Raw genomic sequence first — 15861 nt, 5'->3', positions numbered from 1 at the left:
AAATTCCCTCAAAATTGAGAATTTATCAAGTCATCCCCCAGTTGAGTGCCAATGGAACTAAAAACACCCTGCGCAAAGTTTGGGGACTCGAGCGACGTTCTCCGGCAGTGTTCCACGCGTTTTTATCTTTCCCATAAAGGATAACACGCCTAGAACTGTAGACATCCCAGCCGAACGTGCTCTATGATCCTCAAAGGAAGAGAGGGTGGACATGGACGTTCTGAAGGTGGGGCAAAGAGGGGCCACGCCCCCTTGGAAAATGAAAGTAAACCAAAAATTATATAGTTCACATGGGTGGTCCAAAAGTCCTGGAACGGTCACATATCGTGAGAAATACACATCGAATCGGAAAACGAAAAAATGCGTGTTTAATAAGTGAAAGAAAGCTATTCAATGATATCACACTTGATTCCCCACCCCCTCCCCCGGGAGGTGGGGCGGGGCAACTGTGAAATTTTAAATGGAAACCCCGTTTTCTATTATAGAATCGGAAAGAGGACTTCATCCTGAGTCCAACTAGCTATCAACCATCCACCTAGTTCAATTAGGAACGGAGATATGGCGATTTTAAATTAAATTTAATTTAATTTTAAAAAAAGTGAAAATTCCATAAAATCCCAAAAAAATATTCAAAGGTACGCTCTGCCCCTAATTGAGTTAGAGTGAAAGGGATTGCAGATTCGGAATCTGCACGTCAAGACCTTTCAATAGACCACCCCTTCCATGTACTCCAGTCCCTTTGAAATTTTTTGGGGATTTTATGAAAATTTAAAATCGCCATATCTCCGTTCCTAATTGAGCTAGGAGGATGGTTGATAGCTCGTTGGACTCGGAATGAAGTTCTCTCTCCGATTCTACAATACAAAATGGAGTTTCCATTTAAAATTTCAGAGTTTCCCCCCGACCTACCCCCAGGGATCGAGGGTGGGGAATCAAGTGTGATATCATTGAATAGCTTTCTTTCACTTATTAAACACGTATTTTTTCGTTTTCCGATTCGATGTGTATTTCTCACGATATGCGACCGTTCTGGGACTTTTGGACCACCCGATATAATTTCATTTCAGCCACAGGAATATGTGTTAATTATTGCATGAATATGATAAATTCAAATTGAAGTAATGTTTTTTGAGGGGACAACACTATTATGGATGAAAATCTGCCTTGTTTGCCCTCCATGGAAAAATACCCTTTCTTGCCCCTCCCTGGAAAAAATCCTGCGGACGCTGATGAAGGTGGACGATTCACATGCACATAATTAGGCAAAAATTCGTATAATTGCCTTTTTGGTATTGAGAGTGTGTGTGTGAGGAGTGCCATTTTCGTAAAATACTCAAATGTCAATTTCCTTCCCACGCAATACACTTTAGGATCTACAATTCTTGAAGGCTAACGAGGGAATTGCACTTGGGTCCACAGCCAGTACATTCCTCTGTCGGCTTGTATGTTTACCTGCCTGGTTGTGCGTTATAAGTTTATCACAAAACTGAATAAAAACTTCCCTAGGATTATTAATGATTCCTATCCCCCTTCTGACTGATACAATCACGAACTTCTCTCATATACAATACCAAATTACATGAAGAGTTTAAATCATTTCTAGGGGTATTTAATCAAGCCAGCAACATTATTAGTATGACATAAATTATTTAAAAAATGACTTCTTGACCGAAATTTAAGCATGTCTTGAAAACATAAAATATAATATAAATAATCTAGAAGTCTATACATTCTAACTATTATGCAATTATATATACATTATATATACAGGGTGTCCACAAAGTCCTGCTACCATTACAATGAAACATAGCTCCTAAAATATATGAGATAAAGACATGCCGTTTATTGCAACGTGTTCTACAGCTCTCAAAGTTTTAATAAGTAGTGGTATTTTATTATTATTATTATTATTATTATTATTATTATTATTTATTGTTTTTTTGCAGATTATGTTGTGAGCGACAATGACGACAGCAAAGGGTGATGTTATCTGATGTAGCCACTTTCCATGTGTCTGGACATGTTAACCGCCATAACGTTCGGATACGGGGTTCTGAAAATCCTCACGTCATTCGTGAACATGTTCGAGCTAGCCCAAAACTGAACATTTGGTGTGCTCTTATGCATGATAATCGGTCCATTTATCTTTGCTGAGGACACGGTTACAGGGGCTAATTAATTTCTACGACATTATTCATGAATACCTACTCCCTCAGGTGTTGGAACTGCAGCCAAACATAATCTTCCAGCAAGATGGAGCGCCTCCTCATTGGTCTCTAGATATGAGGGACCTTTTGGATAGACATACCCCTGGAAGACGGATTGGCGCGATGGACCAATCTCCTGGCCACCGCGCTCCCCTGATATCACCCCCTTGATTTTTTTCCTCCGGGGGTACGTCAAGGATCGTGTCTACGAAACCCCTGTTCCAGATCTTGTCACACTTCGTACACGGATTGCAGAAGTTCTCGAACAGGTTGATGCTGCAGCGTGTATGGATGGAGATCGAATATCGTCTCGACGTCCTGAGGGCAACTAACGGGGCGCATGTGCAAGTGTTGTAATTGTAAATAAAACTCTGGGAACTGTAGAACACGTTGCAAAAAAAACTGCATGTCTTTATCTCATATAGTTTAGGAGTTAAGTTTCATTGTAACGGTAGCAGGACTTTGTGGACACCCTGTATAATAAATCCCTTAAATTTATGTCTGAGTTAGAGACGTAACTTCTAACAAATGCGCAGTAATTTTAGTTTTTAGTTGTGTTTTACCTTGATCTTGATAAGGAGGAGACTGAACAAAACATTTAGGTGATTCAATTTGGCTATTATTGTCGTTAAAGGGATCATTTCTCTATGTCAGGCGAAGGATATACAAATAACTTTGGTGCTAATACAAGAAAAATAACATTAATTATCAAATCAAATCAAATTTGCTGTGAAGGATGCACTTGTTGACTGTATAGCGTTGCCCTCCCCTCTGTCAATATTTGAAATGTCTCCTGAAGTGAATTAATCGTTCTTCCTAACCATTTTCCATTTCCCAGGGTTATGCGATACGAAGATCTCTGCCTGGATGTCTATGGTGAGGTGAAACAGCTGTTCTCCTTCCTTCGACTGGAGTTTGCGAACAGCACTCTTGACTTTCTGAACACGCACACAAAGGAGGACGGAGGAGGTTCCTACGACACCAGCAGGAACACGCAGCGAACGGTTTTCAAGTGGAGAGAAAATATGTCTTTCGAACAGGCTGACAGTATCCAGAGGAGTTGCAGAAGTGTGATGGGCCTCTGGGGATACAAAATGGCGAACGACTCTGATCACTTACGAGAGTTCTACCCGCTAGGAGACTACAGCTTGACATCAGGGGCGAGGTGTATGGACCCCACAATGTGCTCCTGAAATATTATTAAATCGCAGAAATTCCACAGATAGTGTCGCTTATATAAAAATCGATTTACGAAAGGAAACAGAACTTTGGTTCCCAGTAACATCTTACGACGACGTCTGCGATAATAAGCAATGGCGTAGTGTTTCAGCCGGAGGGGCCCGGGTAACTTGTCATGTGGGTCCCAACCGAAATTTAGAATTAAATTACTTGCTCCGCAGATAGTAATCGATAGGAAAATGTCCATAATCTCATACCATTATAGCTACGCAGTTTGTCGTAAACGCAGTGTAGTGTGTCAATTGTCTACAGTTATGAATCCAGCAGAAAGATTCAGTTGCTCAACCAGTCGATGTCTTATTACTACACAATAAAGATCAAACTTGGTAATTCATGACGATTTACAGCTAATATTAGTTTTATACGGGATATTTAAAATGTAAATTCACACTAAATATTATCAAGGGGGCCCAAGCCATTTCATATTGATATAAAAGCTGAAATGAATTTCCCACATTATCTACGCCTATTACGTTTTACTTCAAAGGGTCCCACAAACTCAGTAGAAGGTGGAGCCTGGGGGCAATTACCCCTTTGCCCTAAGGGCCATCCTCTACTCTGCCACGCAGGGTACACCGTATGTTAAAGGTGGCCATTATTTTGTGTAATTTTGTAAGTAGCTATTGATTCTCCTTACATCTAGCTTAACTGCGGTTTACATAATTCAACAAAAAACCTAAGAGACAACCTGTAAAGTCATATTTACTCCTTTTGAACATTCTAAATAAATTATAACAATTAAAACCGGGATATCAAGTTTTAATTTCTGGAGTGGATAATGTCCTATGTCCCTGCATAAAACGACTCTAGTGTTTAGACAGCCTCTATTCAGTAAGCATGATATCTTTGGTTCAAACCGAAGTGGTACTGATCACATTATCGCATTATGGCAGAGAGAAAAAGAGAACGTTATGTTCTACCTTTACCCCTTTTCAACACGTGATTTCTTGGTACGCATATTGCAATTTACGGGTGATTACTCTACTTTAACTGTGATCGAAGATCAGAAAACGTCAGACTTTTATGAAAATGTATAGTAATGTGTAAATAAAGTCTTTATTTTTATATTATGTTTGTTATATTTCCGTGAAAATTACACAAAAATCTTTCAAAGCACTCAACGAATTTAGTACTATTGTATTATCTTTACAAAGTAATATTTATTAATGTACTTTCAACGCAAATTATGTTCTTCCAAGTTAGTGAGGAATAAAATGAAGAGAAGAACTCTATATTCCATTGAATTACAATCCTTGGAGATGCGGAAAGAGAAACCACGTTCTGCATTTCTAACGAGTGTGTCCATCGAGGAATACGTCCAATACACTTCTCTGTTGTTTTCCATTGTCTGATATTCCCCTTTTCTGACATTCTTATTGCACTCAAAGCATCATCATGATCTTTCTTTTTTCTATTAGATTTTAGTCGATTTTCTACCTATTTGGTTAATCATGGCGATGAGGATGAATCAGTGTTTGGAAGTAACTAGTTACAAGTAACGGTTACTTTTTTTTGAAGAATATTAACTGTAATTAGTTACTTTTAAAATCATGTAACTGTAACTGTAACAGAGTTACTTTTTTCAATAGAAGTAACGTTTCAACAGTTACTTTACAGTTACTTTACAACAACTTGGATGTTTGTAACGAGGAAGAGCTAATTTTGGTACTCTAGAGATTTTCTTTGGATCACCTAAGGCAAGATTTCAAGGCTGAAGGTAAGCATAGACGCCAACTATCTGCTTGGCCCCCTCTTGTTCAAAGAGCAGCGCATTTAATCCTTCCCAGGTCAAGGTGTCTTGTCTTTGCAAAAATTTCCAGATTTCAGCATTCCTCACACTGAGAATGCAATCTGCTTCAGGAAGTCGCCTGGGGGTTATCAAACAGGTCCACTCGGTTGATCGCTTCAGAGCAACGAGTCCTTTTATTGATCTGTGATAGAGATAGAAAATACAAGTGCTTTGTTGCTGATTTTCTACAGTGGTAAACAGTTACTGGTCGTAAACCAAAATCCGCGCGAACTCTTTAAAGTAATGTTGTTCGCCTATGCGCGGTGAATGCTTAGTTATAGACTGAAGGGCACTGTGTCGCTTGTCGCTTCGATCTAAGATCTCCCTTAACGGAACATTCATACCGAAGAGACAAGCAACTAGTGACGCGGAAGTATGACACTGAAACGACAAACAACATTTCGGTCCATCTGCATGCGAAGAACAAACCGAGGCAACACGGTATTCAGTCCGAGCATCATGCAAGTGACAAGCGTCACATGCAGCTTGTCGTGTCTCTTCAGTTCGAAAGACTTATTTCTGAACATTGCTTTCCAATAGATGTGTTGCGTGTCACTTCGGTCTGAAAGTTCAATAAGTGAGTGATCTTTCTCATTACTGCTATAAATTCTTAAAGAACTTCTGTGCATTGTGAAAATGGATTGCTTTCCTTAAATTCTAAGTTTGCCGCCAGGGAGCAACAAAATCGATTGTTCTAAATGCGTATTGTGAACAAAAAAAAATATCCAAAACTGCAATTCTTAGCTCATTATGCAAAGAGAAGTATCTCCTGCTCTTACTATTGGTGAAAATATCTCTATCTATTGTAGAGATATGGAGACCATTAGACCGAGAAAACCTCGTCATGTTAATATTCACACTTGTTTATTTCCTGAACTTGTCCGACCAGCGAGTGATCCCAAGAATGCGCTAACTTGTAACTTCCGTAAAAACCAGGAACTGGAAAGGCAAATGCGTGGATCTAAACAGGATCTACCGCGTTCGAAAGGTTTAACAACCTTTCGACGCCTATAATGATAAAAGCAAGCTCCTACCCGGAGCTAGCTCTCTTTTGATTCTGACACTCATCGACGCTACATGGATAACTAGTCCGATTACTTTACAACACGTTACACTGCTAACTACGACGATGGAACACGGAGTTACCGCTGCCTAGCATGCTACAAGGCGCAAGGGATCGCTTGGCTTGGTGAACTGAGGATCGCTGGATAGAACCTTGGAACTGTCACGATTCGGTCTGCGAGAAGCATTAGGACAAGACAACACACACATCTACCAGGTATGAACAAGCGTGAATAACCTTTTACACCAACTTTCCATATCTCTACCCTCCTACGGAGCAGGTTCAGCCATCAAACATTATTAAGCTCTACCTAAATGTTTAAATGAAACTTCTCTGTGACCTCAGAGCCCAGGTAAAACGGGCTTACAACATGGTGGAGTTGCTTCAGGCCCTTTTTGCAATTAAGTACCCTCCTGTACGAATTGCTTTACATTAAATTATTCTCTCCCCCCTCCCTCCCACTTTGGGAGCATTTTAAAGTAAATTTTTAGTAATTCCAACTCATACTCCCACAAAACGCTTAAGATGCGTCAGACCCAGTGACAATTTTGTGTATTACCCTATGGAAAACAACCCCTCTTTTTCTTTTATGCCGAGTCCCCCCCCCTTTTTTTCAACAAAAATCTAGTTCTTCTGCATAACATGTATTTAAGCATCATTCACACAGGAATGAGAACACTTGCTTATACTTCTTTGACCAGCGATATATTAATGACATAAATAACTGTATACCCATCCTTTCATTTGTTCTTTGGTCAGCACGACGAACCTTCGTTTATGAATACGTCACAGATAGCGTTGCACGAACACCTAGATTCCTCCCTCGACCAAATCATAGAGTTAGCAACTGCAATCACGGCAAATCCAATAAATTCACGACCTTTAACCCCAATTCCCTCCCCTCCACTAACACGGTTAAGGTCTGCTAATAGAAATTACCCTCAATTTGTCCTTGTACTACAAACACCCAACAAAAACCAACCCCAGCCCTTAGCAAGTACCCCAGGTGAAGTTCCTACTCCCTCTAAAGGTACTAATAACTCTGATCACTTAACTGTAGAAATTCCCACGACTAACATGGCCACCTCAATCCCCACTGCATTATACCCGGCACCATTTAGCGGAAATGACCCTAAGCACATTGACTCATTTTTCCTCAAGTTCCAAAATGTAGCACACGCCGCAGGATGGTCGGAAGCTAAGCGTAAAGAGATGTTACCTTTATTTTTGACGGACACCGCTTTAACTTATTTTCATGACATACAGAAACGACCCAATTTTGTAGACTTGACATACACCCATATCAAAGACGAGCTAAATACGCTATTTAAGGGATCATACTTGTCAGCAGATCCTGTACAGATAATTCTCCAAAAGAAACAGATGGTTAGTGAACCGATCCACACCTACGTTATTGCTAAAAAGGCATTAGTCCAGCAATACTTCCCGAACGCCACTGAAGAACAAACTCTCTCTTACATCATCACGGGACTGCGAGCCAAATACATTGGCTGTTTAACCAACAAGCATTTTGCCAGAACAGAAGAATTAATTGCCCACCTACAGAATTTCGAACGCCAGCAGTCATTAATTAATTCCCGTATGTTGGAAGAGAAATTGGAAATTGATCAGGCCATCGCTCAGGCGAGCTTGCCCCAGACATTCATCCCGACACCACTTCACAGCTGTTCGCATGCACAGGTCTATTCCCCCCTCCCCAGTAGTGCACACAACCCAGCTCAGCACTTTGTACCATACAACCAGTGTCCATCTCCTTCTCTCCCACCATTGACACATCAAGTCCAAAGTCTACAGTCCAATCCGGCTCTCGTAAATAGTTCCCACACAGTGTATCAAGGAATGTATCATATACCGAGTTCTGATAGTGCCCGCTGCGCGGCGACACCAGCCGTACCCAGAGTAGAACACGCTCCAAATGCCGCCTCTGGTGATGAAATAAACAAACTCTCGTCACAAATGTCGAGCATGTCTCTCTTTTCGAACGAAGAGATGAACGCGAGTTCTTTCTTCAATCTTTGCTCAAATGTGCTGGAATTTGCGAAAACGGCTAATCAAAACGCACATAACAGAGGTTTCAACAAGGGGAATAATAAGTCCTCTTCCTACAGAAATAATAATAATTCTAGAGCTAATCACAGAGGTAATTATAGATCGAACTCACGAGGCCAATTCAGAGCTAATGGTAACAAGAGGTTTCAACGTCGAGATCAGGCTAATCGCGACGATGCAAATACCTCAGCCTGTAAGTTCTGTGGTCGTTATAATCACGAGAGCGACAACTGCTTTTACAAGCCACAACGAGACAGTGTTTTAAACTAAAATCGTCTTCGACTTGCAGGAACGAAATCGAAGATAATACCAGATTAGATAAAGTTCCTATAATTGAGAGAAATGGCCTATACTTTATTAATAGTAGCATACAAGGAAAACAGGTAGATTTACTTATTGGCGTGGGTTCCCAAATCTCAATTTATCCTTCCCACCTTCTCCCTACTGAAAGAAAAACATACAAGGTACAATCCACAATCCAAGGTGTGTCCGGATCGAAACTGAGTGTGTCTGAAATTGTAGTTCTTCCTATCATAATTGGAAAGCGTAAATATTCGCACCCATTTAGAATAGTAGATTCAATTAACGTCCCTCCCCTTTTAGGAAATGACTTTTTACGAACGCAAAGGTGCGAAATGTCGCTAAAAGACAATACAATAACTCTTTGTCATTTAGGACGTACTCCTAATTATAGTATTTTAAGATCAAAGTACAAGACTCACCAGCTGTCGCATGACATATTTACTCAAATTGAGAATGTAAATGTGTATGAGGGAAAAGCTACCCTTTCAAACACAGTTCAGTTAAGTCCACGAACAGAAACTTATATCAATTTGAACATCATCACTACGACACCTAACACCCCTAAGCCTGTACTTTTTACCCCATCTGCTTCCCTTATGGCCCAGCATCCAGAAGTCCTTCCCAATGATACAGTAAACACTCAGTCACCTGTAATTCCCAAAGACAACCCTATAGAAAAGACTAATCATGACAAGAAAGAAGATGATGATGATGATGACTTATTCTTTCATCAAGTATTTCATGCACAAGCAGTAGATTTTGATATTAGTTCAGAACAACGTAAAGACCCCTATTTCAGAGACATTATTGATGTATTAGAAAACAAAGATAAAGCTAGTGACCCTAAACTAGAAAAGCTTTCGTATTCTTATGTACTCAAAAATGGAGTCTTATACAGGACTAATAAAATCAAAACTGGTAATAGGGATAGACTTTGTATTCCTCATGCATTAAGAAATCAAATTTTCGATCTTATTCATGCACACAAAATGAATGGAAGTCATCAAGGTGCACAAAAGGCATATAATTTAATGCTTATGCGCTACTTTCTCCCCAATATGAAGAAATTTGTGTACGATAAGGTTAGACATTGCATCCCTTGTCAGATTTCAAAGAAACCACAAGGTTCTAAACCGCATACGCTGCAAACGTTCCAACCAGCCCAAATTCCTTTCCAACGAATTCATATTGACGTATGTGGTCCTTTAGTCTCTTCAAAAACGCACAAATACAAATATTTCCTATCGGTAGTTGATAGTTGTACAAGGTATGTAATTACAGCTCCTTTGGCTAATCACGATGCACAAAACATAGCAACAGCCCTAGTTGAGAAAGTCTTTTTAGTCCATGGCATCCCAGAGACGATCTATTTAGATCGTTCAACGCCCAATTCAAGTTTACTCTTACGAGAGTTAGCTAATATTACAGGTGTACAACTAAAATATGTAGATACTTGTGCCCATTTCACGAATGGATTAGTTGAGAGTTCATTTAGTTACTTGAAGAAGGTTATGAGAGTCTTTGTGTTAGAAAAGAAAGCTTCATGGTGTGACTATTTAGCTAGCGCAGCGTTCAGCCACAATGTTACAATCCATTCTGGATCCCTCCAGAGCCCGTATTTTACTTTATTTGGCTACAACCCAAGGATCTTAGCTGACGCAGTCCTTCCTTCGAACCCCGACAATGTTTCCCAGACGAACGCACAGAGACTTGAACTCCTGACCTCCATACGTAAGACAGCACACGACAACTTGAATAAGCGTTACGAACAGCAGAAAAGGTACATAGACAGCACTTCTAGGAAAATACAATACTCACCAGGACAACATGTATGGATTCTAGATGCCACTCCAACTCCAGGCGTGTCAAAAGCCTTTGCGTCCTCTTATAAGTACAAAGGAACTATTCTTCGTAAAGTTAATGAGAATTCCTACGAAGTAACTTACATCGCCGGCAGGAATAAACAAAAGACTGACACTATTACTATTTCTAGACTTAAAGCCCGCTACGACTAGTGCCATGATAACCCCACTAACATTCATTAACACGCCACTCCGTTGTCACTCGCTTTAGCCTCCTCGCTCCTCGTTGCGTACATTGCACATGCTAGCATGATCCAGCATTTTCTCACGCTCATCCACCTCCCCCCCCCCCTCCTTCCACTTCTCGTGCACGCACTGCATTTCTGCGTTAGAACGAACTCATTTTTATTTTTAATACAACATGGTTATTTTTATTTTTAACAAGATCAGGATTACAGAATGCTATCTCAATCGTCGGAACATTTATAATACATCTCTTGCCTAATAATTTATATTTTTTTTTACAGATATTTTAATGTTATTTTATAATTTGCGATTAAACGCATGGTAATAGTCAGAACATATCACTTAGCTGATTTGACTAATAAGTACTTAGTGTGTTTATGATCCGAACTAGCAAATATTTTTTTTTCCCCATTTGCTGGTACATATACGCTCAAATGAAGAAAAAAGTACAAAGAAATAAAGAACGAATGAACTAAGATAGAACAAGATCAATGATTTAAAGAACAAATGAACTGCGTAGAACTTGCTTGAACAATTGGCTTTTTGGCCATAGCAATTTTTTTTTATTTACGCTTAGGTGTACCGCGAACTGCTTCTTTGAAAGCTGCAATGCACTAAATATGTTAATAAAGCATATAATAAAAATAGGCAAATGTTCCCACTCTCTCTTTAATTTTATAATTCAAATATTGATAGCATACAACATGGTATAGCTCATATCCCATGAAATTACAACCTACTCTATTTTTCAATGAACTATTACACAAATCTATTACTTACTCTTTTTCACTTCTTTTTCAATTTTTTTTTTATTAGCAGCGAATCGAAGGCGCTTAAACCTTTGTCCACAAGACACGTAAAATTCTTGCAATTGCTTTTATAAACGACATTTACACATATTACAGAAGGAAATGTCTCGTAATCACTTAGTTCGTTCTATTATCGCTGAATTCTCCTTTCTTTTCTCATTTCATTCCCGGCTAAGCCGACTATTCCAACTCCCCCCCCCCGTTGCCCCCCGGCGAACTTTCCTTACAACATGGAATTATTCCACCTACTCTCCCCCCCGTTGCCCCGGCGAACTTTTCTTCAGGTAAACCTGTTAATCATAAACAGGCCCCCTTCAAAACTCTACATCATATAAGTAAGAACGCCCCTTCGCCGTCATTCAAATCAGATATTACCTCCCCTCCCCCCCAAAATAATTCACCAGTTTTAACTGAAAGTCCTTTTTCAATCGATTTTATAACCCGTCATCATTTATTGTAACTCTGCTCCACTACCTTTTGCTTTTTCCTAATTTTTCCCTTTACGCTTGTTTCATTCTCATCTCCACGGATGTCCCCGGACCCATGACGACCACCGGCTTGTACCATCGAGCGACAGACCTAGGCTCATCGCAGAGACCAACAACGACCTTGTGGAGTTCCAGCACCAACAAGGACCCGTTCCCGTCTGGACGCCATGGCTGATTTTTCCATCTTCCACGCCGCGACCCAGATGTGGAGCGCTTTACCCAGGACGTCTCTTGACCCAAAAGCGCCATCGCAAATTTGACTTTCAGACTCAACTTCGCTGACGTCACGGCGATCTTCATCGACAGGCCCCGCCCACTCCGTGCATCCTGCTCTTGTTTCCCGACGACACATGATACTTATTGTTATCTTACATCGGCTACAAGTGTTCCGGTGCTCAGCTATTTCAAGTACCGTAAGGCACACGCAATTAATACAAACATATGTCATTTACAGTGCCAAAGTTTGTGCCCATGGGTACTACCCATATTGGATTAGAGATACGTCTCTTTCTTTTGTGTTTTTTTCTATCGTCAGCTGCACAGAACGTCCAGCCTATGGCGGCATGCAGTTTACAGAGTTGCCATAGGTAACATACCTCAAGGCCCCGCCCAGCATCGTGTATGTTCCGCCGAGTGTACTTTGAACTCAGCAAACAGTAAATACAACCGCTTGCGGTTCCCGGCGTTTCCTCACACTGTGCTGACATGTGTTTTTTTTTATTGTGCTGTCATCACTCAACCAAAACTAGTTCAGTGTCACACTTATGTAATTATTTTATCCATGCCTCAGAACTTAGTTATTTGTGCTCGTACTTTTTGAGTTTATAAGAGGCTATAACCTACAGTTTTCATTTTTTTCTCTACGTGTTTTTATATTTTTTTCTCAACGGTGTTTGGTGCCACGATATGATATGACTCTTCTGGTGATTACAATTTTTTTTACGGTGATGTGATTCTTCTCGTGATTGGTTTACTGTATTGGTCTTCTACACGTTTGATTTGTTAATAAATCCTAATTTTTTAAATATAATCTACTCCGGACGAAGTAGTCGACCATCACAGAGTGGTTCGATTATTTCAACAAGGGGAATGTAGAGATATGGAGACCATTAGACCGAGAAAACCTCGTCATGTTAATATTCACACTTGTTTATTTCCTGAACTTGTCCGACCAGCGAGTGATCCCAAGAATGCGCTAACTTGTAACTTCCGTAAAAACCAGGAACTGGAAAGGCAAACGCGTGGATCTAAACAGGATCTACCGCGTTCGAAAGGTTTAACAACCTTTCGACGCCTATAATGATAAAAGCAAGCTCCTACCCGGAGCTAGCTCTCTTTTGATTCTGACACTCATCGACGCTACATGGATAACTAGTCCGATTACTTTACAACACGTTACACTGCTAACTACGACGATGGAACACGGAGTTACCGCTGCCTAGCATGCTACAAGGCGCAAGGGATCGCTTGGCTTGGTGAACTGAGGATCGCTGGATAGAACCTTGGAACTGTCACGATTCGGTCTGCGAGAAGCATTAGGACAAGACAACACACACATCTACCAGGTATGAACAAGCGTGAATAACCTTTTACACCAACTTTCCATATCTCTACCCTCCTACGGAGCAGGTTCAGCCATCAAACATTATTAAGCTCTACCTAAATGTTTAAATGAAACTTCCCTGTGACCTCAGAGCCCAGGTAAAACGGGCTTACAACACTATAATAAAAGCTTTATAAAATGTTTCTAGGGAGTTAAAAACACATGAACTTTGAAAAGGATAAACAAATAATACATTTTATTAGAAGCATAGCCCGTAATATTCTTCGAACAGTTTACAATATGTTCTTAAACTGCCCATTCTCTAACAATGTATTTCACAATAAACAGGAATCTGAATCAGTGTTTTATGAATTGCATTTGTATCTAGAGTATACAACATAACCTTGAATAAATTGAAAATGGGTTTCGAAAGAGTATTAAAAAAAATACTAGATATTCATTCCCTACTCTTTGTATGATACCCTTCGTTAGACGTAATAAACGCTGGTCTGGGTTTCCAAGAAAACTACTTTATTCCAAGTAAATTAGTATTTGCAATTGTTTAAATATTTTGTTTGTATTTTTTTCGAGATATCTAGACTGTACCAGCCGTCTTGTCACGTCTCGTGTCTCATCTTTCGTTTCGAATTTCAAAAGGCCTGTTTCGTTGTGTTTCATTTAGTTAGCAACACTCCAGGTGATTCATGTACGAGGTTAATCCATCAGTGGCAGCTGATCAGTTTTTGCATTACCAGCCGTGCGTGCGTGTAGTTAAAATGTAGGATATTTTTTCGATTTAAAATATGTGTTATTTACTGTTATGGGGAATTGGAAAAGTAGTTTTCATATTTGGAACTGACCCCCCCCCCCCCCCTTCCACGATAAATTATTGGTAATTTGTCTCCTCCCTTCCCTTCACTGAATAACATAAATGTATGAAGACTCATATTATGTACCAACCAGAAGCATAAATAAAACACATTTACGTCTTCATATGTTTATTTTATTCCAATTAATGATCACCAGTTATATGTAAATGTTTGCAAGGAAATTTCCGGTAGAATGTAACTGTAAAGTAACTTACAGTTACTTTTGAAGCACCAGTAACTGTAACTGAGTTACTTTTTAAGATGAGTAACTCTAACTGTAATTAGTTACCTTTTAAAAAATAACTTTCCGAACAATGGGATGAATGAATGATGAACCGATTAAATAAATGACGAGACAAGCAAAGCAACACATACATCCATATACTGTCACGTGCCAGTTTAGATGACACAATGAAAGTTGCAAGGAGGAATGGTTTCTCGGAATCGACGAGAGATGGCAACACGCTATATAAAGAGGAGAAAAGGAAATTATAAAAAACTTAGAGCTGAGAAGAGGGGTTATATATATTATAGTAAATTGAGAAATATATAAAAGAAGAGTTCAAATACTATAAAAGAAATAAATAGAATGTTGTATATAGTAAATTTAAATAATTAAGAATATGGGCGCATATGAAACGTTTAGGAAAGTTAAGTAAGCGAACGAATTTGGAAATCTATCTCTTTTGATTTCTCTGACGAGGAGAACATCGTCAGTGTTTTGCTTGTTTGTCCCCGGTGGCGCTGTGCCAAATTAGACGCCCCGAAGCACTTTTTGGTTGCGCTCTTTATTAGTCGCACTGGGCCATTGGTAGCGCTTGTTATTAGCGATCCTGGTTATTTCCCTTTGGTCGTTAAATAGGAGGTGGCGCAATTGTCAGTTTAGTCGACCCTACTCTTTCTACAAGTATAGCTTGTATTGTTTACCAAAGAAGCGGGGAAAGCGAGCGCATAAATAAGATTACGCTTTAAAAAAGAAAGATAATAAATTAAAAGAAGAAGAAGCCTTTTCCATATTAAAAGAAGAAGAAGTCTTCTCGATTATCAAAGAAGAAGAAGAAGCCTTTTTGATAATAAAAGAAGAAGAAGCCCTTTCCATATTAAAAGAAGAAGAAGCCTTTTTGATAGTCAAAGAAGAAGAAGCCTTTTCCATATTAAAAGAAGAAGAAACATTTTTGATAATAAAAGAAGAAGAAGCCTTACGATAATCAAAGAAGAAGAAGCCTTGTTGATAGTCAAAGAAGAAGAAGCCTTTTCGATAATCAAAGAAGAAGAAGCCTTTTTGATAACCAAAAGAGAAGAAGCCTTTTCGATCATATATATATATATATATATATATATATATATATTCTCTGTATTTTGTATAGTTCTCAGAATATAGATCCGCATTTAACTATATTCTCTTGGCTATAAAACGCTTTTTCATTTGGAAT

General features: G+C 39.4%; 1 protein-coding gene across 1 annotated transcript; it reads left to right on the top strand.

Annotated features, from left to right (window-relative positions):
* The first annotated feature begins 202 nt into the window (after nucleotides 1-202).
* LOC145998556 (carbohydrate sulfotransferase 3-like) lies at nucleotides 203-3877 on the top strand. Its single transcript, XM_083134985.1, has 2 exons — nucleotides 203-226; nucleotides 3046-3877. The coding sequence occupies exon 2, from the start codon at nucleotides 3050-3052 to the stop codon at nucleotides 3398-3400; it is 351 nt and encodes a 116-aa protein (XP_082991111.1). The 5' UTR covers nucleotides 203-226; nucleotides 3046-3049; the 3' UTR covers nucleotides 3401-3877.
* The last annotated feature ends 11984 nt before the right edge of the window (nucleotides 3878-15861 follow it).

The sequence above is a fragment of the Lepisma saccharinum genome, chromosome 14, assembly GCF_977018435.1.
Source record: "Lepisma saccharinum chromosome 14, izLepSacc3.1, whole genome shotgun sequence".
In the NCBI taxonomy this organism is placed as follows: domain Eukaryota; kingdom Metazoa; phylum Arthropoda; class Insecta; order Zygentoma; family Lepismatidae; genus Lepisma; species Lepisma saccharinum.
Note: the sequence above shows the minus strand (reverse complement) of the source record. Positions and strands in the feature narration are given on the sequence as shown.